The 26645-nt window shown below is 34.4% G+C and overlaps 4 protein-coding genes across 4 annotated transcripts; all 4 read left to right on the top strand.

Annotated features, from left to right (window-relative positions):
• The first annotated feature begins 1853 nt into the window (after positions 1-1853).
• Positions 1854-3585, top strand: LOC140777028 (alpha carbonic anhydrase 7-like). The gene is made up of 6 exons (XM_073120931.1): positions 1854-1932; positions 2001-2218; positions 2312-2521; positions 2653-2820; positions 2938-2991; positions 3374-3585. Exons 1-6 carry the CDS (start codon positions 1854-1856, stop codon positions 3455-3457), a joined length of 813 nt encoding a protein of 270 aa, XP_072977032.1. The 3' UTR covers positions 3458-3585.
• A 5277-nt stretch (positions 3586-8862) lies between these two features.
• Positions 8863-10771, top strand: LOC140779281 (alpha carbonic anhydrase 7-like). The gene is made up of 6 exons (XM_073124294.1): positions 8863-8941; positions 9010-9227; positions 9321-9530; positions 9659-9826; positions 9954-10007; positions 10404-10771. The coding sequence occupies exons 1-6, from the start codon at positions 8863-8865 to the stop codon at positions 10485-10487; spliced, it is 813 nt and encodes a 270-aa protein (XP_072980395.1). The 3' UTR covers positions 10488-10771.
• Positions 10772-17477: 6706 nt separating this feature from the next.
• LOC140778559 (alpha carbonic anhydrase 7-like) lies at positions 17478-19532 on the top strand. Its single transcript, XM_073123350.1, has 6 exons — positions 17478-17612; positions 17694-17911; positions 18019-18228; positions 18356-18523; positions 18647-18700; positions 19128-19532. Exons 1-6 carry the CDS (start codon positions 17534-17536, stop codon positions 19209-19211), a joined length of 813 nt encoding a protein of 270 aa, XP_072979451.1. The 5' UTR covers positions 17478-17533; the 3' UTR covers positions 19212-19532.
• Positions 19533-23871: 4339 nt separating this feature from the next.
• Positions 23872-26510, top strand: LOC140778518 (alpha carbonic anhydrase 7-like). Its single transcript, XM_073123283.1, has 7 exons — positions 23872-24024; positions 24099-24316; positions 24410-24516; positions 24609-24711; positions 24830-24997; positions 25126-25179; positions 26109-26510. The coding sequence occupies exons 1-7, from the start codon at positions 23946-23948 to the stop codon at positions 26190-26192; spliced, it is 813 nt and encodes a 270-aa protein (XP_072979384.1). The 5' UTR covers positions 23872-23945; the 3' UTR covers positions 26193-26510.
• The last annotated feature ends 135 nt before the right edge of the window (positions 26511-26645 follow it).

Genomic DNA, 26645 nt, shown 5'->3' on the forward strand with positions numbered 1-26645 from the left:
TATCTTACAGTACACTACTAGACCTCCATTTTTTTTTCTCTTCTTTCTTTTTTTCAGTATGCTTAATACGTATAATGGTAGTACATGTTTTGACTGGTATTTAGACTACCTCTTTTCTAGCGTGGTCACCTTGCAGTTCGCAGTATTGCTCGGTGGACGTCGTTTAAACCACTATGGTATCCGTTCGAATACATTTTAAATACTGTGACTTTTTAAACTCTCCTTATTCAAAAATTGTTCCAACGCTTTTACATCGTTGGAACACCAACATGCAAAATTGGAGTGATAGCAAACTGCAATCACATCAACCTATTTGAACAATTTTCTTAATTTTGAATTAATTTTTAATAATTTTCCATCTTGGTAAGAATTTTAAGATTTCAAACAAATTATTCTTTACCACGGCAAAATGGCTAATAACCTCCAAAATACACCGCCTATAAATTTGTTCTAAGATGCCAAATCCAAAACCATCAAAAATTACTTTGAGAACTCGATCTATATTATGTGAAATTGTTGACTATATGTCAAAATGTGTACTGGTTATCTAAGGTGGTACTGATATGTACCAAAATTCACCTATTCATATAAATAACTTTGAAGTCACTTATTTACTTACACTACTTGGTGTAGATAATTAGATTCGGCTAAAACTCTATTAATTGTTTGTCTAGTGCCAGAATAAAGTTTGAAAGAAAAAATCGTCTACTCTACTCTACACGTTGGTGTGTTTATTATTAAAGTTTCTTTTTTATCCTTTAATATTGTTGGAAAGATATTGTAGAGACTTATCCAATATGCCTAATAATAAATTATTTTAGAGTTATTTCATATTTTACTTTTTTAATTATATATATATATATATACTTATTTATTTATTTTTATGACTATATAGCATTTTGAATCTCGAAATTAGCTTATCTATTTTGATATTTTTTTTTCTAAATTTTATATTTAAATGAAAAAATTAGTAATTTAAAATTACTTCTTAAATCATTGAATATTAATTTTATTTTAAATATCTCGATAAATTTTTTTTAACCATATATATTTTTTATTAATAAAATAAAAAATTAATAACATCAATTTAATTGATATAAATACAATATATAATTAATTCACGTCCCTCAAATAAAATCACAATTCACGTGATCAAGAATGGTGATAAAAATAAAAGTAGATAAGGGAAAGATTCAAAGAATTATTTGATCATTTAAAAGATGTTTCCCGGTAGTTAATTGTTAATTGTACATAGTGGGCAATATTAAACTATTGAGTCTTTATCATTTCATTAAAGCATGTAGGGGTGGTACGCGGAACTGAAAACTACAGAGGATTTAAAAAATATAGAGAACTCATGAAGTGGAAATTTAAAATAATATCCATAACTATAAAGCATTTAAGGTATATAAACTAATATATTTATTTTACGTCATACCTCCAACTCTATCTGAACCTTTTAAGATCTACTAAATCTTATCTTTTTAACACACAAATGGAAGAGGAAGATGTGCAAATGGTGGCTATACTTAGATTTATGAACTATACGAGGCCACGTGCTATTTATGAGAATTTTTTTTATAGATATACCTAATTTAAGTTTAAAAATATACAAAATTAATTTTAAAATATTTATACAACAATCAAATTGGACTTAATATGATATTTTTTTCTCACTAAAATTTAATAATTGTATTGAGTTAAAGACCGACGTCTCTTTTCTTAATTTTTTAAAGTTTATCCATCAAGTGTCATGCTGCCACCTTCCAATTTATGAGATCTACCCTCTCCCTCCCATTATAAATACACCTCCAAAGAGCACTTACATTCCTCACCATTCTGCATTAACAAAGATGGGTTTCAACAAGCTTTTTGCCATCTCCACCATTTTCCTCTTCGTCTCTCTCCCATTTGCTACATCCCAGGAAGTTGGTAGGTATACAGCCCTATATTTCGATTCGTTATCTTGCTGGCCTTCTAATCGCTGCCTTTTCTCTTAGAAAACGAGGAAGACTTTAGCTATCTGAGTGGTACTGAAACTGGGCCTGAGAACTGGGGTAACATACGCGTGGAATGGGCTGCTTGTGGTAACGGTCAGATGCAGTCGCCGATCGATCTATCATTCAGGAATGTTCAGATACTTCCTCAGTTGGGCGAACTCAATGCATCTTATATGCCATCTAACGCTATTCTAAAGAATCGTGGTCATGATATTATGGTACGAAGCGATGAATCCTTCTGTCTATCTCTACATCTTTTGATATTATTGGTTGATGTATTTGTTCTTAATCTTAATTGTTATTCGGTTTAGCTCGAATGGCAAGGGGATGCAGGAGGTATACAGATTAATGGAACCGAGTATAGTCTCAAGCAGGTGCATTGGCACTCGCCCTCTGAGCACACCATCAATGGCCGCAAGTATGCCCTTGAGGCGCATTTGGTTCATCTAAGCGCCGATAACAATATCGCAGTTGTTGGGATCTTGTACAGGATCGGCCGACCAGATTCATTCCTAGCCGAGGTGTGTTCTTTTATTGAAGTCTCAGATGTTCGGTGGATTATTAATAGTAGTAGTAGTAGTAGTTATAGAGATAAGAAAGTTTGATCTCTTTTATTGTTTGATTAATTAACATTTGTATGTATATTATTTAGTTGGAGGAGTATATTCAGACGATTAGTGATGAGCATGAAGCAGAGGTGGTGGTGGGAGAGGTGGACCCGAAGGATATAGAGTGGGAAAACAAGAACTACTATAGATACGTGGGGTCTCTCACAGTTCCACCCTGCACCGAAGGAGTCGTGTGGTCCGTTATCGACAAGGTTGGTTGGACTATTTTGACATTGTTATCTATGTCTTGCGACGACTTCTCGAGTTGTTTACGTAAATGTTTGGTGAAATAAGTTGAATTTCATTGACCCGTCTTGTGCTATTGGCAGGTGGAGACTGTGTCAAAACGCCAGGTCGATCTACTGAGAGAAGCTGTTGATGATGTGAGTTACCACAAGCAAAGCTTCCCTGCATGGACATAACTCTATAACATTAGGCAACAACTAAATTTTGAGATCTCGATTAGAACTTAAAACTACTAGCTTTCGAGACCAAATCTTTAGACTTAGGCTGAACACAAGCCTCCGAAGTTAAGTCCAAGTACTTTTCTATATCATTAAATTATTATTATTTTTTAACTTTCTTAAAAAATAAAATATTATTTTCCGACTCAAAAAGGAGAGCTAAAGTTTATGGCTTTTTGGTGAACACAAATTAAAGGATCGCATAAAACGCAGTGCATCAAACGAAATACATTATAGCACTGGTTCAAATTCTTGATGTGATTCAAACTCATATTTCTTCTATGACTTGTTGTTGTGTAAGGACGCTGAGATGAACGCACGACCCATTCAACCTACAAATGGTAGACCTATTGGCTTTTACCGACCCAAGAAGTTCCGATACTAAGTTGGTTGTTGCTCCAGAGACGAACGCTGGGTACCTAAAGAGATGAAATATTGTCGTCATATAATCACGTCTTCGATTCAATAAGCGAAGCTCACCAAAATGGTTGCTTGTGGCTCTCCAAACTTTTATTATTGCCATCTCTTTTAATATATTGACATACGTACTTTATATTAAGGTGAAATATTATAGTCACCCAAATGTAATGGTTGTTTGTATCGCTCAGTTTCTTATCAATAATAAATAAGTATATATGTGTGTGTGTATACATACTTTTTATTTCGGTGATAGATTTCGTCACTAAAGTGGTTATTTATAACTCTTAGTTTTAAGGACATGTTACTCTAATATTGCCATCTTCTGAGGTACAAGCAGCGGTAAGCAAAACACCATGCAGTTGGACTTGAATCTTGTGAAAGATCACAAGAAACTAATAAAGTTTTCAGACCATCTTCTATATATTATTTTGTCACACGTTGAATTGTAATTTGCCTGGTATTTCCTAATAAGTGATCGGTGTTGTAAATTATTTGATATGCTCAAGGATTATGAGAGCTAGCTGCTGTTGTTGATGATAAACTATTGGAATGCAGAGAGCTGAGCGGCAATCTCATGTCCATGCCTTTATGATATGTGACTTTGATTTAGCTGCTGTAATCATTTGGATGGGATTTTCTCCGCGAAGATCTCAAAAGTATACAAAAAATACCTCTGATATAAGAAACACGAGGGAAAGACAATTATATTCCGCAGCCTTCTCGAATCTATTGCTAATTCATTTGCCATTTTCTTTCTAATGCAGATCAAACTAACCGATTGTCTTTTGATAATATGAACTAAATGCAGGCAAAAATGTGACTTATTAGAGAACATAGTTTCGAGGCATATCCTACTTGTCAAGTTGCAACATCTTCCACTGACAATACTCCTAAGATAAATCCTGAGTTTGTCATGTGTACAAAAAAAAAAAAACCAATTTATTTTAAGTTGGATCAATGCAACTCTTCCTGAAGGAGTTCTTGATACTGTCTATGGCCTGAACACGTCCAAGAAGGTTTGGGATTCTCTCGCTACTCTGTTTGCATCTCACTCGCGATCTCGAGTAGCACAACTCAAGTGACAACTTCTAATCCTTTATCAGAATTCTAAGTCATGCACCGACTACCTTTGTCTTGTCAAATGTTATGCCGATCAACTAGTTGCTGCTTGGAAACTACTCAAAAATGATGATCTAATTGGCTTCATATTAAGTGGTTTTAATCCAACGTTTATTTAGTTTGTCACAACATATTCCTTTGCTACCGGGATGCTATTATGCCTTTTAAAGTTTTTCAATCCGAGCTTCTAAACTATGAGGTCTTGATTGAGGCTCACAATCAATCTACTCAACCTGATTCTGAAAGTTTTGCCATGTCCAATAACAAGTCAAGCAAACATTATCCTCCTAAGAAAGAAAAGATGCCTATAAACTTGAAACCATATTCTCATAGAAATATGCAATCACAAAATCGTTCAAATGCTCCATTACCGCCATGCCAGCAGCTAGCCTGTGAAACCAATGTGTATCAAACACAATATCGACCTAAATGTCAGATTTATCCCAAATTTGGTCACTATGTGCTTGACTGCTACCACATGATGGATTTTGCATACCAAGAGCGTCATCCTCCTTGTTAACTCATTGCCATGGTTGCGCAAGCTAATGTTGTCTTTACTAAACAAGATGATCAGCCTTGGTATGCTGATAGTGTTCCAAACCAGCATATGATTGCAACTCTCGAGAAACTGCACATTCAGCAACCTTTTTATGGCAAAGAAGCTGTCACTGTAGGCAATTGTCGGACTCTCACCATTTGCACACACTGATTTCACACCTTTTTCCTCCAATAACCATCCAATGCAATTTAAATAAATCTTGCATTGTCTAGAAGCATCCGCCAATCTTCTATCAATTCAAAATTTTGCACTAATAATAATGTCTACTTTATACTAACAGTTGATTATTTTGTTGTGATGGCATGTATCCCATGCATTTGAAGCAGCTATTTCATAATAAAGCTAAGTCTTTAAAGGCTTTGATTAGCACCAAAACCACACATTCTATTTGGCACCGTAGGCTAGGACACCGGTCCATTGAGATTTGTAATCGGGTAATCAAACTTTTTCAGTTATCTATTACTAATATTTCTTGCACTGCATCATTATGTGAACATTGTCAATTAGCTAAGAATAAAAAATTGTTCTTTAGTTCTTCCTCTTGTCAAAGTTATTTTCCTCTTGAATTAATCCATTTAGATGTGTGGCCTTTTATTAAATCTATTGGTGGTTATTTGCACTATTTATTTTTGTTGACGATTTTTCACGATTCACATGGCTCATTCCCTTGAAGTCAAAATCTGATGTGTTTTTGAGTTTTATTACATTCAAAATCTTTGCCGAGAACATAGTTTTCTAAAAAAGTTAAACACTTTAAATAAAATGGAGGGAGAGAGTTCACTTCTACCGTGTTCAAACAATATTTTAAAATTAATGTCATATCTCGTCAAATATATTGTTCTTATATTGCCTAATAACATGATTTAGCAGAACGGAAACATAGACCCCTCATTGAGACCACCCTTGCCCCTTGCTAGCTACATTAGGATTATCTCATTCATATCGAGTAGAAATAATGCTTACTGCTACCAATCTAGTAAATCTAGTAAATAGACTTGCCACACCGTTTCTCAACTACAACACTCCATACTTTAAGTTGTTTAGTCAAGAACCTCACTATAATATTATAGTGTTTGGATGTGCTTGCTATTCTTTGCCGACCTTACAACAAACATAAGTTAGAATTCAAAAGCAACGATCCATCTATCTTGGCTATAGTTTTACTATTTATGGTTATCGATGTTGTTATAATTTCTTGACAATGTAATATTTGATGAACAATGCTAAGGATACACGATCATTTTTCTCTGCACCAACATGGATTCTTCCTCAGGTAATGAGACTTATTTTACTCCTACTTTTTTATTTGAACTCTCTAATACTCTCCATGTGCCTCAACCGATTATATGACACAATTTGAAGTTCAGATCACATTCTTAACCTTGCATGTCTGGAATTTGGATATTAATTGCGTTCAACATCATTGGCTTCTTTGAAGATGCATGTATAAAGAATTTGTTTCCCCACTCTTCTGTTGCTATTGTGGCACTTCTTCTAACCATGTCCTTTCCCAGAAATCATTTATCGTGCATATCATCACATCTAGAAGAATTTGGTGTAACTTTATATTTTTGTTATATTAGACTTCCACATCATAGTGTGTAGTTAACTCTCTCGTCAACTAACTATTCATGAGCTTGTTTATCTTTTAGTGGTTAAATTACAATAAGTATCTATATATTTTTCATATATTGGAACAATTCCTGTATGATAATAACGTATTTGACTCCATATTGTGAATGCACTATAACCATTTGGTAAATCGTTTCGCCTTTTATTGTGCTAGTTATAGAATAAATTCTTACTGTCCATGAATATCTTTGGCGCCTTTTTAAACCATTAGATACCATAACTTGTTAACCTCAGTTCCTTCTATTTTCTGAGATTTTGAACTTGTATCTTGTTGCAGTGCCAGCTCAATGAGTGATGTAACTGACCAAATAGTGGTGAATATGTATGCTGAATTCCTTTCACATCTAACAGTTCTGGACATCAGTTACTGTCTCAAGAGTCAAGATAACCTCCATGGGCATTGATAAATACACTGGAGAGCCAGAGAGAAAGTTTCTACGTTGATTGATCTATGTTATCTTCTTTGCAAGTTGCATCTCTCGAGCTTTAACTAGATGCAGTCCCTTATGTACAGAGTCAATGCTCTAAGTGCCACTTGGTCGATGTAATGGTCCTTATTGTATCATGTCATTAGTTCGAGTTTTTGATCAATATACATCTTCCCAGCTAGGATTGTCTCAAAGTAGGCGAATTAGAAATTCATTTACATAAATAGATGACACAAAATACACATAGATACCATGTATCAAATATTAAATACAGTCGCTTTCATGAACAGAGATCTTATTTAAATATAGAGTAGACTTTATATTTGGAGTCCTGCATTGGAGATGAATGTTCCAAGTAATTTTCGGGAGACATTTAATTTTGCACTTAAATTTTGAAACAAATTAGACGCCTAAAAAGTAAAATAGTCAACTCTTCAAATTTATATATCATATCACCATGCATCCGTGCGGCAATAGATTGTCCACAAGTCTATAGTCCACGCCTGCTGCAAGGCTCCTATTACGTACTTGCTTGTAGTTTTCTTCGTCTCTCCCGAACAATATGAAACCGTACACCATGTAACTTAATTATTATCAGACGTCAACACGTTTGCTCGCACTTAACTTAACTGGTGGGGTTAATGGACTGGGACTACTGCGAATGAACTCATAGCAGGCTGCTAAGAATAGACTTGGCATAGTTGATTACTCAATTTCTTAGTCTTAAATGAGTCGGTGTGATACATTATATAAACTTCTTGCCTCCATCCGTGCTCTCGTGTCCAAGTACCATGATACGAGTACTAATTCACGTCCCTCGTAAAAATATTCCCTCGAATAAGAAGATCACAATTCACGTGACCAACAAGGGTGATAAAAATAAAAGTAGATAAAGGAAAGATTCAAAGAAAAGGAGCAAGCCAAGATATATCTATTTAATTATTACGTTTACTTATTTGATCATTTAAAGATGTTTCCCGGTAGTTAATTGTTAGTTGTATATAGTGGGAAATATTAAACTATTGAGTCTTTATCATTTCATTAAAGCATGTTGGGGTGATACGTGGAACTGAAAACTACAGAGGATTTAAGAAATATAGAGAACTCATGAAGTGGAAATTTAAAAATAATATCCATAACTAGAAAGCATTTAAGATATATAAACTAATATATTTTTTAAAGTCATACCTCCAACTCTATCTGAACCTTTTAAGATCTACTTAATCATATCCTTTTAACACACAAATGGAAGAGGAAGACGCGGAAATGGTGGCTATACTTGATATTTATGAACTATACAAGAGGCCACGTGCTATTTATGAGAAAACGTTTTCTTTTATAATAGATATACCTAATTTAGGTTAAAAAAGTGTATAAAATTATTTCTAAAATATTTATACACCAATAAAATTGGATTTACTATTGTATTTTTTCCTCACTAAATTTAAAGTTGTATTATTTTTATAATTGTATTGAGTTAAAGTCCAACGTCTCTTTTCTTAATTTTTTAAAGTTTATGCATCAAGTGCTAGGTTGTCATCTTCCAATTTACAAGATCTACTCAGCTCCTCCCCCACTATAAATACACCTTCAAAGAGCACTTACGTTCCTCATCATTCTGCATTAGCAAAGATGGGTGTCAACAAACTTTTTGCCATCTCCACCATTTTCCTCGTCATCTCTCTCCCATTTGCCACATCCCAGGAAGTTGGTAGGTATACAACCTTATATTTTGGTTCGCTTTCTTGCTAGCCTTCTAATCGCTACCTTTTCTTATAGAAAACGAGGAAGACTTTAGCTATCTGAATGGTACTGAAACTGGGCCCGAGAACTGGGGTAATATACGCCCGGATTGGGCTGCTTGCGGTAACGGTCAGATGCAGTCGCCGATCGATCTATTAGACATGAATGTTCAGATACTTCCTCAGTTGGGCGAACTCAATGCATCTTATAAGCCATCTAACGCTGTTCTAAAGAATCGTGGACATGATATTAAGGTACGAAGCGATGAATCCTTCTCTCTATTTCTACATCTTTTGATATCATTGGTTGATGTATTTGTTCTTAATCTTAATTGTTATTCGATTTAGCTCGAATGGCAAGGGGATGCAGGAGGTATACAGATTAATGGAACCGATTATAGTCTCAAGCAGGTGCATTGGCACTCGCCCTCTGAGCACACCATCAATGGCCGCAGGTACGCCCTTGAGGCGCATTTGGTTCATGTAAGCGCCGATAACAATATCGCAGTTGTTGGGATCTTGTATAGGATCGGCTTGCCAAATTCATTCCTAGTCGAGGTGTGTTCTTTTATTGAAATCTCACATGTTTGGTGGATTATTATTAGTAGTAGTAGTAGTTATAGAGATAAGAAAGTTTGATCTCCTTTATTGTTTGATTAATTAACATTTGTATGTATATTCTTTAGTTGGGCAAGTATATTAAGAGGATCAGTGATGTGCCTGAAGGAGAGGTGGTGGTGGGAGTGGTGAATCCGAGGCGTATAAAGTGGGAAAGCAGGAACTACTATAGATACATGGGGTCTCTCACAGTTCCACCCTGCACCGAAGGAGTCGTGTGGTCCGTTCTCGACAAGGTTTGTTGGACTATTTTGACATTGTTATCTATATCTTGCGACTAATTTCATTGACTTCTCGAGTTGTTTACATAAATGTCTGGTAAAATAAGTTGAATTTCATTAACCCATCTTGTGCTATTGGCAGGTGGGGACTGTATCAAAACGTCAGGTCGATCTATTGAGAGAAGCTGTCGATGATGTGAGTTACCACAAGCAAAGCTTTCGTGAATGACCAATTTTCCATAGAATACATGGACATAACTCTACAACATTAGGCAACAACTAAATTTTGAGATCTCGATTAGAACTTAAAACTGCTAGCTTTCGAGACCAAATCTTTAGACTTAGGCTGAACACAAGGCTCCAGTGTTAAGTCCCAAGTACTTTTCTATATCATTAAACTATTTATTTTTTTTACTTTCTTAAAAAATAAAATATTATTTTCCGACTCAAAAAGGAGAGCTAAAGTTTATGGCTGTTTGGTGAACACAAATTAAAGGATCACAGTGCATGAAACGAAATACATTATAGTACTGGTTCAAATTCTTGATGTGATTCAAACTCATATTTCTTCTATGACTTGTTATTATGCAAGGACGCTGAGATGAACGCACGACCCATTCAACCTACAAATGGTAGACCTGTTGGCTTTTACCGACCCAAGAAGTTCCGATACTAAGTTGGTTGCTGCTCCACAGATGAACGCTGGGTACCTAAAGATATGAAATATTGTCGTCATATAATCACGTCTTCAATTCAATAAGCGAAGGTCACCAAAATGATTGTTTGTAGCTCTCAGTTTGGAGACCTTTTCGTTTTATTATTGCCATCTCTTTTAATATATCGATATACGTACTTTATATTAAGGTGAAATATTATAGTCACCCGAATGTAATGGTTGTTTGTATCTCTCAGTTTGAAGATCTGTTTCTTATCAATAATAAATAAATATATATATGTGTGTGTGCGTATACATACTTTTTATTTCGGTGATAGATTTCGTCACTAAAGTGGTTATTTATAACTCTTAGTTTTAGGGACATGTTACTCTAATATTGCCATCTATGCAGAGAGCTGAGCGGCAATCTCATGTCCATGCCTTTATGATATGTGACTTTGATTTAGCTGCTGTAATCATTTGGATGGGATTTTCTCCACGAAGATAGCAAAAGTATACAAAAAATACCTTTGATATAAGAAACACGAGGGAAAAACAATTGTATTCCGCAGCCTTATCGAATCTATTGCTAAATGGTGGGGCTTCTAGGAGTAATACTGTAGTTAGTTGTGCTACTCGAGCTTCAACGACGGCGTTCCCTTCTCGCGATTCCGCTGCCCACCTCTATTAAAAAGCAAGGTGCTCGATTCCATTTTCTTCCCTCACTTCCACCTCCTCCCCCCGCCGTGAGATGCCGTTGAACACCTTCTCCTCTACCTTTCGACGCGTTCTTCGCGCGTCTCTTTCCAAGGGCTCGAGGAACCCTCGATCGAGTACTACCGCGATGGCCTCGATTTCCACAGTTGCCACCCGAAAGGAGGCCGCCTCTGCAGATCAAGAATTTGGAGGAACCGTTGGCTTCTCCTTCCTTGCGGGTGTGGAGTTTGTGGAAATGCCCAAGCGGGTTTCTCTTCTAGGGTATTTAGTGATCGATCTACTTACTTATATACATTTTCAATGAAGAAATGGGAATCTCTTTTTGGTTTCTACAACCTCTTGTGTCTTTTAGTAATCGAATGAAGTAGAGGTGTTTCTTGGAGTTCTATATTTGCAGGATCGAATAAAAAATAACTCGTTTTGAGTATCTTACAGTACACTACTAGGCCTCCATTTTTTTTTCTCTTCTTTCTTTTTTTCAGTATGCTTAATACGTATAATGGTAGTACATGTCGTGACTGGTATTTCGATTGCGTCTTTTCTGTCGTGTTAACCTTGCAGTACTAGGAATCTGTTGTATAAAGGAGTCATCTGCACACATGAGATGTTAAAAGAAGTAGTTTTGCTTGGTTTGACGTGTCAATTTTTCTAGATATCGTGTTCTCAACAGACATGCTCTGGTTTGGTTGTGGTATCTAACTCTGCTAATGCATAAAGACTTCAGGGCGCTAGCTTTATGACACAGTTTCAAGTTCACATCACATTCTTAATCTTGCATGTCCGGAGTTTGGATTTTAATTGCGTTCAACATCATTGGCTTCTTTGAAGGTGAATGTTATAAAAGAAAATGTTTCCCCTCTCTTCTGCTGCCATTGTGACATTTCTTCTAACCATGTCCTTCCCCTCGAAAGAATTTGTTGTGCATTTTGTCCTTTATAGAAGAATGTAGCGTGACTTCATATTTTGTGGTATTGGACTTCCTCATCATGTTCCTTCAAAAAGGAAATAGGAATGGACACAGGGTTGCTCACAAGGGAAGGTTTGCTACAAGGAGAGTATAAATTTTAAGTTTTAAAGAAATTAGAGTGCTTAATATGAATAAGATCTTAGTTCAGTAGTAGATATCTTACTTTATTCTATATTGCTATATATATTAAACCATAATGCTGATTTCTTCTTGTTATTTGGTCTATTAACATACTGCTTCTTTTCTAAATTTAATTATAATGCTTTCTATCTTTGAAGATGTTTGAATTGTTGAGCAAAGACCCTGGATAAGTTACTGGGCCTTCCTCTTACATAAGTCTTACCTTTAAGGGTGTGGTTTCTGAACAGATCCTGTGCAGTTAACTCTCTTCCTAACTATGCATGAGCTTATTTTAGTATATTTTTAGAATTTTTTTGCTGAAACTTTAGTAGTTAAATTACAATTATGTCTGTATATTTTCATTTACTGGAACAATTTGTGTATGATAGTACTTTATGTGACTCCATATTGAAAGCACTTCAACCATTAGATATTGTAAATTGTTATTGTCAGTTCCTTCTATTATATGAAATTTTGAATATTGTTCTTGTTGTAGTGCCAGCTTTCTTCAGTAACTTAAACTTAAAACTAAAGATACCTGATTTCTATAATACAGAGAAATCTTTTCTTCTAGATGCTAATATATATATATATTACTGGTGGAGCATCTGATCATATTAGTGCTGACTTTTGATATAAAAAATTATATGTACAAAAGCCATCTTTTAAATATGAATTACCATGTACTGTTTGGTTCTACTGATAGCGTGACAATTAAACAGACAGTGGAGAGCCAGAGAGAAATTTAATCTTTGTTTTCTTCTTTGCAAGTTGCACTTTCGAGCTTAAACTAGAGACATTTAATACTACAGTCATTCAATTGCAGTACTTTGCTACACTCATTCTTTATATTTGTTCAAAAAGAAAAATGTCAATGCTATATATGCTGCATTATAAGTTCCTCTTGGTCTATGTAATGGTGCTTATCGGATCCTGCCATTTATTAGAGTTTTTTACCAATATAGATCTGCACAGCTAAGATTGTATTTAAATCTGAGTTAATTTAACCTCATTTAGCTTAATTAATATTTTAAAATTCTAAAAGTATTCTTAATATTTTTATTTGACACTTTCTATATAATAAGAGAGTAGGGGTAATTTTGGAATTTTAAAATATTAATCTAAATAAAACATGATAAGATTAATTTTATTAGGCTAATAATAGGTTAACCCAGGAGGTTTTTTCTGAATATTTTTATAAATTAAAATGTTTTTTTACAAAAATTAATAAGATAGGCCTGGAGCCATAAAAACCCACAACGCAGGGGCTCTTTTTGCAAATTTCCTGAATTTTATTTCCAATTTTCCATGCATAGATGACTTATAATTCATATAGATGTCATGTAGCTATATTAAATAGTATCACTTTCTGGCTTTCTGCAATGGAAATTTTATTTAATAAGAATTGCTGACACGGAATGTAATTACTGAATTATTCAGCGGACTTAGTATATCTAATATTGTTTCATATATGATTACTAAAAAGCCCACTAAGAAAGTGGTTTATGTTAACATGGCATTCACATGAATCAATATTCACCCACTCATGTAAACAAGTTTAAAACAATATTGGTGTAGAAAATTAGATGGGTCAAAAAAACTCCAAAAGTTATTAGAGGTTTTTAAAATAAGTAAATGGATCTTAGACTTAGCTCGACTCAATTTCAGCCGACTTTAAAAAGAAATTTGGGCTTGAATTTGATCTAATAATTTCTTTTAATAAATAAATTTTTATCTAATGATTCCACTTGATAGGTCAAGCTCGACTAGCTCAATTTAAAATAGTCTAGTTTTAGACATAGTCTTAATGTGGGTTTGACTAGCTTGGTTTATATTCGATTTTAAAATAAGCTTAGGATTAGACTTAACTCAAGCTTAGTATAAATAATAAATAATATTTTAAATTAATTTTGAGCCAGCTGGCTCATACTCGGCTCATTTACAAAAAGTTTGGAAAATATCTTGCTGGTTATGATTAGTATTTCCTTTTGATCCAAGACACATTTTAATCTGGGTGTTTAGGATATTTAACCAGTTCCAATGTTGATTAGAATCCAATAGAGTCCATATTTGGCCTTAAACTATTACTTCCACTTTTCCTCTGTTTGAAAAGAGCGCGGGCCAGCTATATTACCATTATTGAGGAATATATTTTAAAGTTTTTGTTCAAGCTAGTCCTTTCAAATTTATCTTTAAAGTGTTTAGTACAATTTAAAATTTAAATATGAGATCAAATTTATTTTGAAACTTAATTTAGTCAATGAATCTTATAAAAGAAATTATATTCTTAAACAAAAGTTGCCGATTCAGTTACTTCTTATATCAACTTATATAAATTATTTTAATTAATTAAATAATTTATTTAGATATTTGAAAGTGTGACGGTGGTTAACTGGCTGAGCGATTTTAAACACAGTTAATTTCGTATTTAAAATTTAAAAAATAAATCAGGCATGTTAAAAAAAAGTTAGAAAAAAAGACTTAAATAGTCAACCTTCTCGAATTTATATCTATCGCGTCCCTTGTCAAGCATGTCATGCATCCGTACGGCGGTAGCTTCGGCGCAACCGCTTTGTGTCCACAAAGTCCATAAGTCCACGCCAGCTACTCACCTATAACGTACTTGCTTGTATTTAGGATTTCTTTTTTGGGGTCTCTCCCAAACGAATTAAATTGTTACTTATTATCAGATTGATCACGTTTGCTCGGACTTAACTGGCACGGTTAATGGAAAGACAAAGACTTAGTGGATGTTTTAATTGGGTCGTTGTGATCCATTCGGCATCTTGTGTTCATACTAACTAGGAGTAGTGTGATCCACGACCTTTTGTGTTCGTACTGACCGTGACTGGGGCCTCTAAAATTTAACCACGACACGGTAATTTAATTTTTTAAATACTGTTTAAATTAATAATATTAAATAAATAGTGTTCAGGTTGGATAGAATTTAAAATTATTTATAATCTGAAAAAAATTAATTTATAAACCAAATAAATTTATTCATAACTCGAATAATTTGTAATATTTTTAATAATTTATATTTATACGATCATGCCCCCCTCCCATGACATTGACCCCACCGGATCTCAACCACCCGACTAAACTGCATAATTATTATTATTATTTTTTCTCGCAGTCAGGATATCATTCATGACTCTTCAATGAGTTACAAAGCTTGATATTGGCGAAATAATGAGAAAAATCTTGGAACTTGTCTACATAACAGAAGAAAAAAGAAGCTATCAAATCGTCAACGTTTAATGCCTAGCAACATACACATCAGGCTAGGAATACGCGTCGGCTTTAGCAGACGAGTCTCTGCTAGGGTTCCTTCTTCCTCTCTCTTCTAACGAGAGATATTTTTCCCAACGCCATCATCACCGACCTCCTCTCTCTCTCCTCTCCTTTAGCCATTTTGTCTTAGGTGCGACTTTTACTTCTTTCTTTCTTTCTTTCTTTTTTCTTCCCTCTATTTCTCCTCCTCTTTTTACTTCTTCCTTCCTTGATCTTTTGTAGTCGGCCGGCCATTTTTAGAAGTGGTGTGGGTTCTACTGTTTCCTCTCCTATTTCCTTTCCTCCCCCCCCTCTCTCTCTCTCTGTCCCTCGAGGGAGTGGCTCAGCTCGGTTGCTTATCACACTGGGGTCACTAGTCTTGGGTATTCTTTATATTTGGGGGATTTATTATTTTGATTTCATTTACGAGTTTGTCCTCCTCCCTCTTTGTTATACGGGTGTTATTTCTCCAGTATCTTTTGTCGACCACTAAGTACATGATATGATAATCATGTCTGCCATAAAATATTACCTCAAACAAAATCACAATTTGACGTGATAAAGAACGGTGATAGGAAAAAAAATAAAGAAGTTGAATTCTGTACTTTTTCTTCATGGTCTGGTAGGTGTAAATTCTATGATTCGATTAGTTACAGCGGAATGATTCGTACTTTACACGAACTTAACTTTAACCATTCAAATACTTGTCAACACTAATCTCATCATTTATCCTGGCCTCAACTGCTAGTTTCTAGGCATATAATAATAATAATAATAATAATAATAATAATAATAATAATAATAATAATAATAATAATAATAATAATAATAATAATAATAATCGATGAGGGAAAGATTCAAAGAAAAGGAAGGAGCAAAGAAGTATCCATCTAAATATTACGTTTACTTACTTCATCATTTAAAGTATTTTTTTATAGTTAAGTAGAAGTTGTATCTAGTTGGCACAATTATACTATTGGCTCTTATCATTTTATCAAAGTATGTAGCGTAATTCGTCGAATGGAAAATGACAGATGGGGAAACACCGAGGATTTAAGAAATAAAGAGAAGTCATGTGGTGGAAGTTTATCCAAAACTAAAATGCATTAAAGGTATATAAAATGATATATTTTTCAAGTCATACATCTTACTCTAACTCGACTCGCACTCCGCTTAAGATCTACTTAATTTTATCTTTTAACCTACGCAATTAGTGGAGGGAGACGCGCTTATGTTGGTTATGCCCAGAGTTTATGAACAATACGTGAAGCCACGTGCTATGTACGAGGGAAAGATTCTCGGGAACAATAGCATAAGAAGTAGAACTTCGATATTTTCTTTTATAATCAACGGCAGAATCAATAATTGTTTATGTAATAAAGAGTGTAAAAGCTGCTATACTTTAAGCGAGCATTTACTTATTAATTATTTTTGACCCAAATGAGAATTGAATGATGTTAATATAATTGGATATATATGCATTGTGTCTGACCTGGAAAAAGTCGTCAAGTATAGGAGCTTCCCTATTCAATACAATCTGCGTTTAATAATATTAGCCTATGCCAATCAGAAACGTAGGCAATATTGGAATTTCCTTTCATACTTGAGAAGATAGTGTGAGTTAAAATATTTATCTCGGTACAAATCCAACATAGATCGCTACTTTCCTAGATGCTGGTGGAGAACCAGTACAAAGCATTGAAGCTTCCAAAGTGCCTGCGACCTCACGTGGATATATAATACGTACGCCTCTTCATCTTCATCATTCATGTGATGTTTTTACTCGTTGAATTAATCAATTGTTACTTCTGTTCGTATTCCAAACGCCTCAAGTTAAATCTACAAGGAATCCGTCTTTTACTTATTACGTCAAGTGCTAGCTACGTTGTTACCTTCCAGTTTACGGTATTGACTATTGACCCCTCCCCTTCCCCACTATAAATACACCCCCGAAAATCTCTTTCTTGCCCAACAATCGGCGTTAACAGAGATGGGTGTGGGCAAAATCTTCGCCATCTCCACCATTTTCCTCTTCCTCTCTCTCCCATTTGCCACATCCCAAGAAGTTGGTTGGTATACAGCCCTAGATTTGGGTTCGTTGTATTGATGCCCCTCTTGACTGCTAATCACTGCCTTTCTTGTTCTTGTAGAACATGAGGAGGAATTTAGCTATGAGAGTGGTACGGAAACAGGGCCCGAGAACTGGGGTCACATACACGAGGAATGGGCGGCTTGTGGTAAGGGCCAGATGCAGTCGCCCATCGATCTATTAGACAAGAGGGTTGAGATACTTCCTCATCTGGGCAAACTCCGTCGATCTTACAAGCCATCTAACGCTGTTCTAAAGAATCGTGGTCATGATATTATGGTACGAAGCGATGAATCCTCCTCTCCGTTTCTACATATCCATTTCTACATATTTTGATCTCGTTGGTTGATGTATCTGTTCTTAATCTTAACTTTTATTGGATTTAGCTCGAATGGGAAGGGGAAGCAGGAAGTCTATGGATTAATGGAACAGAGTATAGTCTCAAACAGGTGCATTGGCACTCGCCCTCTGAGCACACCATCAATGGCCGCAGGTACTCCCTTGAGGTGCATATGGTTCATGAAAGCGCCGATAAGAAGGCCGCAGTTGTCGGGATTTTGTACAAGATCGGCCGACAAGATTCATTCTTAGCAGAGGTGTGTTCTTTTATCGAAGTCTAAGATGTTTGGTGGATTATTATTATTATTATTATTAGTTATACAAATAAGAAAGTTTGATCTCTTTATTGTTTGATTAATTAACATTTGTATGCATATTTTTTAGTTGGAGAAGTATATTAAAAAGATTAGTGATGAGCATGAAGCAGAGGAGAAGGTGGGAGTGATCGATCCGAGGCATATAAAGAGGGGAAGCAGGAAGTACTATAGATACATGGGGTCTCTCACAGTTCCACCTTGCACCGAAGGAGTCGTGTGGACTATTATTAAGAAGGTTGGTTGGAATTTTTTGACATTGTTGTCTATTTCTTTTGACAAATTCCATTGACATTTCGAGTTGATATGTGGTGAAACAAGTTAATATAATGACAAATGACCCATCCTGTGCTATTGGCAGGTGAGGACTGTGTCAAAACATCAGGTCCGTCTGCTGAGAGAAGCTGTTCATGATGTGAGTTACCACAAGCAAAGCTTTCCTGTATAACTTTTCTTGAGTTTTGGCCCATTTTCTGGATACTTCGTCGACATAACTATATCCCATTAGGCAACAACTAGGTTTGTAGGGATTAGAAGGTAAAAATTCTAGCTTGGAGACCACTTAAAACTATAGACTTGAAGAGGCCTGAACACAACACAAAGCCTCTTCAAACTATAGACCTCCAGATTCATGTTCTAGTACTCTCTATATCATTTAAGTTGGTTTGTTTTAATAAAAGTAACTTTCTTAATAACTAAAATGCTTTATTCGGCCGATATATTGCCCTTTCGTGAACACAAATTAAAGGAAATCCTACGCATCAAAGGAAATATATTATATCGTTGGTTCATCCTAGATATGACTATAACTAATATTTCTCCTATGACTTGTTATTGTGCAGAACGCTGAGATGAACGCACGACCCATTCAGCAGACGAACTATAGACCTATTGGCTTCTACCGACCTCAGAAATTTAATTGCTAAGTTGGATGCTACTCCGGAGATTGATTAGCACATTCATGATTGATATGAAATATGCATTTCAGGGATGAATGATACCCAAAGATATGAAATATCGTCGTTATATAATCACGTCTTCAATTCAATAAGTGAAGGTCACCATAATGGTTGTTTGTAGCTCTCAATTTGGAGACCTGTTCCTTTTATTATTACCATCTCTGTTAATAGATTGATAAACATACTTTTTCATTGAGGTGAGATATCTGATCACCAAAATGGTTGTTTGAAGATCTGTTCCTTTTGTTATTGTCGTCTCTGCTAATAGATTGATATACATACCATTCATTGTTGGAGAAAGATTTTGTTTGTATCTCTCAGTTTGGAGACATGGTCTTTTTATTATTGCCATCTCTGTTAATAGATTGATATACATACTTTTTATTTCGCTGAAAGATTCCATCACCAAAATGGTTGTTTGTAACTCTGTTTTGGAGAGATGTTCCATCAGTAACTTAAGCTTAATCTAAAGATATATACCTGATTTTGATACAGAGGAATCTTTTCTTCTAGGTGCTAAAATATATATTACTAGTAGTAGTGGGGCATCTGCTCTTGTTATTAATGCTAACTTTATATATGAATTAACATATACTGTTTGTTTCCAGTGATAACTTGACTTAAATTAAACAGACACTGGAGAGCCAGAGAGAAATTTCTACTTTGGTTGATATATGTTATCTTCTTTGCAAGTTGCATCTTTCTAGCTTAAACTAGATACATTTTAATTCTACAGTCATTCAATTGATGCAGTACTTGTTGCAGCAAGTGACTGCTCCATATTTCTTCTAATAATAATAATAATAAGTCAATGCTATATATGGCTGCAATAAGTTCCACTTGGTCGATGTGATGGTGCTTATTGGATAGAGTTTTTGACCCATATAGATCTGCATAGCTAAGACTGTAGCTCAAATTAAATAGGTGAGTTTATTTATATGAATAAGTGACTTATACTTTACAAAGATGACACACTACTACAGTAAATGTCTTTCAGAACCTTTGAAAAATTAGAGAGGATGAATTATTCAGCGACTAAGATTGTTCTTATATGAGTCTCACATGGATTTAAACTAATCTATTTATACTCATATATTTATATTAATAAGTCTGCAACTCACTCACTTAGGTATATCATTTGGTGAAGACAATTAGGTTGGTAAAAAACTCCATTAGTTTCTTGTTTTTGTTTGTCTAGTGTTAGAATAAAGTTTGAAAGACTACATCTTGTGGTGTTTATGATTTCTATTTCCCTTTGATCCTTTAATGGTTTCAGGGCTCTCTACTCAGTAGCTGCTTACCATATCCAACCCGTTCAAATCCTGATTAGAATCTAATACAGTCTATATTTAACCTTTCAACCAAGCTAGCCCTCCCAAATATTAATTCTATTTATGTGAATTAGTTTGAATTTTTGAAAATGTACTATTATGTAAATTTTGTCTCAAAAATACAGAAAATAATAAATATAGATAATTCTTTTTTTCTGATTTTTTTATACACGATAACCTTCTAAATTTTTACTTTTAGTACGTAATGATCCAAAATAAAAGTGATCAAGTAAAGTATGTTTGATAATTTAAGGAGTCATTATGTACTTAAAAAATATTCAACGAGTCATTATAAAAAGTAATAATAATTCAGGGTGAAAAATAAATTATTTCTAATAAATACTTAATAGCCAATAAAGACTATTAATTACGTAAATTAACTACGACATATAACAGTATAAGCTAAGAACTAAGTAAACTAACTATGAAATTCATAAAAATATAAATACTTAATAATTACAAATATGTAATAAAACTATAAAACTATAATTAGAAATTACATAATAAAACTACGAAACTAGTAAAAATGCAAGTGTCTAATAATGATGAATTACATAATCAAATTACATAAATATAGCTACGAACCATTTATAAATCAGACCTTAAAAATATGAATTAGCTGTCAAGTTTATAGAATTATTTACTTGTCTTTATTTTAATAGTATTTATTTAAACTCATACTATGTATCAATGAGATAAAATGAATATTCAAAGGTTGGAATAAGATACTATCTCCCATCCTCAATTTTTCCCTCATGTAATTCATAGTTATTTTACAGAATTTTTTTTTATTTTTATGCAATTTACAAAGATATATTACGTAATTTTATTTGCAATTGCTTTTTGCAATTAGTAGTTATTTTTATATTATTTATTTTTCCTTTTATTGCTAATATTTAGCTACAAATTTTGTAAATATATTTGAGAAATGTGTAAAAATAACTACAAATTATATAAATATAATTATGAATTATGTAAATTAAATAATTGTGAATTGTAATAAAAAAAGGAGAAGAAAGAGAAGGAGTGAGATATATACTATCACATTCAAATTCCGGAAGACTCATTTCATCGTTACTAATACAGTATTTGTCAACTGTATCAAATAAATACGAGATTAGAAAGATAAATATTTTAAAGTAAAGATAAGTAAATAATTATAAAAACTTGACAACCGGATTAATGTTATTTAACTAAATTCACAGTTATTAAATATTTTTTTAATTCATAGATAATTAGTTCTCAACGAGTATCTACTTCTTTTTTTTTTCTCTTAAGATAGTTTCTAATATGTTTCCAATTCAGAGGACTTTCTTTTAATAAATTAGGATTAATTAGTCATGTTTACTCATAAAGGTAGGATAGTAGTCATGAAATGAAAAACTTAAAAAAAAATGAAGGGTGAGTAATAAAGTTATATAAAATTTCTTAAATAAATAATCTTATGACGAAAGCTTATATAGAATATAATAGCATTTCTAAGCATACGAGCGATTTGTATGGACAAAAAAATAAATTATCAAATGTTTCATCAGCCATTAACGAGGTACCAATTGCGAAGTGAGGCCCTTCAAAAATAAATAAATAATTAATTATTTATTTATGTGCGTAGATATTAAAAAAAAAAGAATTAGGAGTCAAATTCGACAACACGAATCTATATCATCATCATGCATCCGACGATATCTTGTAGGTATGCTTGGTCTCTCCCAAACGAGGTCAAACCGTAGATCGTGTTACTTAAGATCAGATGTGATCGCGTTTAGTCGTACTTAACTGGTACCGACTACGGACTGGGTCTGCGAATGAACTCATAGCAAGCTGCTAGCCAAAGACTTGGCAAAGTTAATTACTCAATCTGTTGGGTTTTAATTGGGTTGGTGTGATGCATTAAACTTCTTTCCTTCATCCGTGCCCGCCACTTTCATTGGATAAGTACATAATTCACGTCTCTCATAAAAATATTCCCCCAAATAAAATCACAATTCACGTGATAAAAATAAAATATTTAAAATTCCAGTACTCTTCCCTTCATGTTCTGGTAGGTCGTGTAAAATCTACGATTCGATTCATTAGCGCGGAATAGTAATCTAAACACGAGCTTGACTTAATCATCCCAATATACTTGTCAACTCTAATCTCAGCATGATTTACTCTAGAAATATAATAAAAGTAGGTGGGGGGAAAGATTCAAAGAAAAGGAACGAGTGACGAAGTATCTATTTAATTATTACGTTTACTAATCTGTTCATCTAAAAAAAATTATAGTTAATTGTAAGTTGTATCTAGTTGACACAACTAAACTACTATTGACTCTTATCATTGTACTAAAGTATGTAGGATGATACTTCGTACAGAGGATTCAAGAAGCATAAAGAACTCACGAGGTGGAACATAAAAGTAATATCTAAAACTAAATCGCATTTAAGGTATATGAACTGATATGGTTTTAAAGCCATGCCTCCTACTCTAATAACTTTGACCTGCACTCCAGTTAAATCTACTTAATCTTATCTTTTTTAACCTACGCATACGCAATTAGAGGAGGAAGACGCGCCATTAGTGGTTATGCCCGGCCTTTATGAACTGTATACATGGAGCCACGTGCTATGTACGAGGGAAAGATTCTTCGGAATAATAGCATGGAAAGTAGAGCTTCAATAATATTGTTATTATCTGGGGAAGATTCCATAATTATGTATGAAATATATATAAATATAAAGTATGAAAGTTACGGCATCTTAATTCTATGCACGCTATATCTTAAGAACGGGATCATGTGAGCAGTTACTTTATTATGTAAATGAGAGCTGAGTGATGATAATTAATATAGCTGGATATATGCATTGCTTCTGACCTAGAAAAAGTGATTAAGAATAAAAGCTTTTAATCAGAGTATGCAAAACTGGGAATTTCTTTTATACTTGGGGAATTACTATGACTTAGAATATTTATCTCCGTACAAATTTAACACACTGATCGCTACCTTCCTTGAGGCTGGAGGTAGAACCGGTTCAAAGCCTTGAAGCTTCCAGCAAAGTGCCACCTCACGTGGATACATTACAGGTACGCCTCTTCATGTGATATGTTTGCTTGTTGAATTGAATGTATCAATTGCTACTTCTATTCTTATTCCGAACGAGTCATTTAAATCTACGAGGAATCCGTCTTTAAAGCCAGTGCTGACATGGCTATTGAGGTCAAGACCACGTCTTCTTTTTACTTTTGAGTATTTGCCTATATATATAACTTTATACGTCTAGTGCCACGCTGTCACCTTCCAATTTACGGTATATACCCCTCCCCGTCTGCACTATTAATACGCCCCCTAGTACGCACTTCTCTTGCTCACCATTCGGCGTTAGCAAAGATGGGTCTAAACAAACTCTTCGCCGCCTCCGCCATTTTCCTCTTCCTCTCTCTCCCATTTGCCACATCGCAGGAAATTGGTAGGTATAGAGCCGTTGATTCGGTTCGTTCTCTTGTTGGGCTTCTTGATTGCTAATCGCTGCCTTTCTTGTAGAACATGAGGATGAATTTAGCTATGAGAGTGGTACGGAAACAGGGCCCGAGAATTGGGGTCACATACACGAGGAATGGGCGGCTTGTGGTAAGGGTCAGATGCAGTCGCCGATCGATCTATTAGACAAGAGGGTTGAGATACTTCCTCATCTGGGCAAACTCCGTCGATCTTATAAGCCATCTAACGCTGTACTAAAGAATCGTGGTCATGATATTATGGTACGATGCGATGAATCCTCCTCTCCATTTCTACATATTTTGATCTCGTTGGTTGATGTATCTGTTCTTAATCTTAACTTTTATTGGATTTAGCTCGAATGGGAAGGGGAAGCAGGAAGTCTATGGATTAATGGAACAGAGTATAGTCTCAAACAGGTGCATTGGCACTCGCCCTCTGAGCACACCATCAATGGCCGCAGGTTCTTGCTTGATTAATATTTTTTTCTTTTCTGTATCAGTAATCCATTTCTCAACTTCTTTAATAACTGACGAGCATATGAATTTGTGATAGGTACTCCCTTGAGATGCACATGGTTCATGAAAGCGCCGATAATAAGACTGCAGTTGTCGGGATTTTGTACACGATAGGCCGACATGATTCATTCCTAGCCGAGGTTTGTTCTTTATTGAAGTCTAATAGGCTTGGCGGATTATTATTATTAGCTACACATATAAGAAAGTTTGACCTCTTAGTTGTTTGATTAAATTAACATTTGTATGCATATTATTTAGATGGAGAAGTATATTAAGAAGATTAGTGATGAGCATGGAGCAGAGGAGAAAGTGGGAATGGTGGATCCGAGGGATATAAAGAGGGGAAGCAGGAAGTACTATAGATACCTGGGATCTCTCACAGTTCCACCTTGCACCGAAGGAGTCGTGTGGACCATTATCAAGAAGGTTGGTTGGAAATTTTTGACATTGTTATCTATGTCTTCTCACAAAATTTCATTGACATTTCATGTTGATTACGTAAATATGTGGTGAAAGAAGAAGAAATATAATGACCCATCTTGTGCTTTTGGCAGGTGAGGACTGTGTCAAAACAGCAGATCCATCTACTGAGAGAAGCTGTCCATGATGTAAGTTACCACAAGCAAATATTTTCTTTATAATTTTTGTTAAGTAATCATCAATTTTTCAGACTTGAAGAGGCTGAACACAAACCTCCATATTCAAGTCCAAGGACTTTAAATATAATTAAGTTAGTTTTTTTTGTACTTCTCTTGATAACTAAAATGTCCTCTTCAGTTCTTTCATTGTTTTCTTTGGTTCATCTCTGTCTCCTGTGGTGGCCTCTAAATCACAATCTTAGTCTCCTCTTCTTCCATCTTCTCATCCTTCACCTAATACCAATGACATGGAGGGAGACATTTCTATTATACCCTTCCTTCCTTCCTATTCAATCTACCCTGTCTTTGAGGATTGGTCCTTAAACAGTTAACTTGAATAAGATATAAAATACTAAACTTTGCGAGGGTAATATAATTGTTGTTGCGACACATAATGTCATCCTTATATTTCAGAGTTGGAGTTTAAAGTCAGCATATAAGCCCTTTATTGATATGGTTTGATTTTTGAACCTCCATTCTGCATCCATGTACTTTTATTGGTGGCTTGGTCTTACAGTATGCAAAACCAACTTAATAACCATAATCCTGTAGCTATTAACAATAAGGCATGTTTTGATGGAGCTGTTAAGAACTAGGATTGACAAATTGTGGTGAACAGCATGAGGACAAAGAATATGGAAAAATTCTGATTCTAGTCTTTATCCTTATAACTTGAGAAACAGAGGTGATCTCTGTGTTTATCCCAATACCGACTCTATCTTACCATTAAAAAATGAAGCTTGTTGATAGTTAATTCCAGACTCAAAAATAATAGCCTATGTTTATGGCCTTTTGGTGAACACAACACAAATTAAAGGATTATGTAAACGCTAAGCATCAAAGGAAATATCTAGATATGATTCAAACTAATATTTCTCCTATTACTTATTATTTTGCAGGACGCAGAGATGAACGCACGACCTATTCAGCAGACGAATTATAGATCCATTGGCTTATACCGACCGCAGAAGTTTCATTACTAACTTGGTTACTGCTCCAGAGATTGATTAGCACGTTCATGATTGATACCAAATATGCATTTTAGGGATGCCGAAAATTTAGATATCATTGTTTGAGAATCACATCCTCAACCCAATAAGTGAAGGTCACCAAAATGGTTGTTTGTAACTCTCAGTTTGGAGACCTGTTCTTTTTATTTTTGCTATCTCTGTTAATACATTAATATATATATATTATTTTGGCAAAATGTTTGATATGCTCAAGAATTATAAGAGCTGCTGCCATTGATGGTTAAACATTCAAATGCAGAGCCTTGAGTGGCAACCTCATGTCCATGTCCATGCCTTTATGAGTTTATGGTATGTGACTTCGATTTAGCTGCTGTAGTGATTTAATCATTTGGCAAATAAAAATAAGATGAAATTTTCTCCATGAAATCAGCAAAAGTATACCCAAAAAAAAAAAACTTTGATATA

This window comes from Typha angustifolia, chromosome 15 (genome assembly GCF_048772165.1).
Source record: "Typha angustifolia cultivar Huaian chromosome 15, ASM4877216v1, whole genome shotgun sequence".
In the NCBI taxonomy this organism is placed as follows: domain Eukaryota; kingdom Viridiplantae; phylum Streptophyta; class Magnoliopsida; order Poales; family Typhaceae; genus Typha; species Typha angustifolia.

Coding starts and splice junctions, on each gene's coding strand:
- LOC140777028 (XM_073120931.1), top strand. CDS start 1,854: ATGGGTTTCAACAAGCTTTTTGCCATCTCCACCATTTTCCTCTTCGTC. Junction 2,219..2,311: donor ATCGTGGTCATGATATTATG/GTACGAAGCGAT, acceptor TATTCGGTTTAG/CTCGAATGGCAAGGGGATGC. Junction 2,992..3,373: donor TGAGAGAAGCTGTTGATGAT/GTGAGTTACCAC, acceptor TTGTTGTGTAAG/GACGCTGAGATGAACGCACG.
- LOC140779281 (XM_073124294.1), top strand. CDS start 8,863: ATGGGTGTCAACAAACTTTTTGCCATCTCCACCATTTTCCTCGTCATC. Junction 9,531..9,658: donor CAAATTCATTCCTAGTCGAG/GTGTGTTCTTTT, acceptor TATATTCTTTAG/TTGGGCAAGTATATTAAGAG. Junction 10,008..10,403: donor TGAGAGAAGCTGTCGATGAT/GTGAGTTACCAC, acceptor TTATTATGCAAG/GACGCTGAGATGAACGCACG.
- LOC140778559 (XM_073123350.1), top strand. CDS start 17,534: ATGGGTGTGGGCAAAATCTTCGCCATCTCCACCATTTTCCTCTTCCTC. Junction 17,613..17,693: donor TGCCACATCCCAAGAAGTTG/GTTGGTATACAG, acceptor TTGTTCTTGTAG/AACATGAGGAGGAATTTAGC. Junction 18,524..18,646: donor TGTGGACTATTATTAAGAAG/GTTGGTTGGAAT, acceptor TGCTATTGGCAG/GTGAGGACTGTGTCAAAACA.
- LOC140778518 (XM_073123283.1), top strand. CDS start 23,946: ATGGGTCTAAACAAACTCTTCGCCGCCTCCGCCATTTTCCTCTTCCTC. Junction 24,025..24,098: donor TGCCACATCGCAGGAAATTG/GTAGGTATAGAG, acceptor CCTTTCTTGTAG/AACATGAGGATGAATTTAGC. Junction 24,517..24,608: donor CACACCATCAATGGCCGCAG/GTTCTTGCTTGA, acceptor AATTTGTGATAG/GTACTCCCTTGAGATGCACA.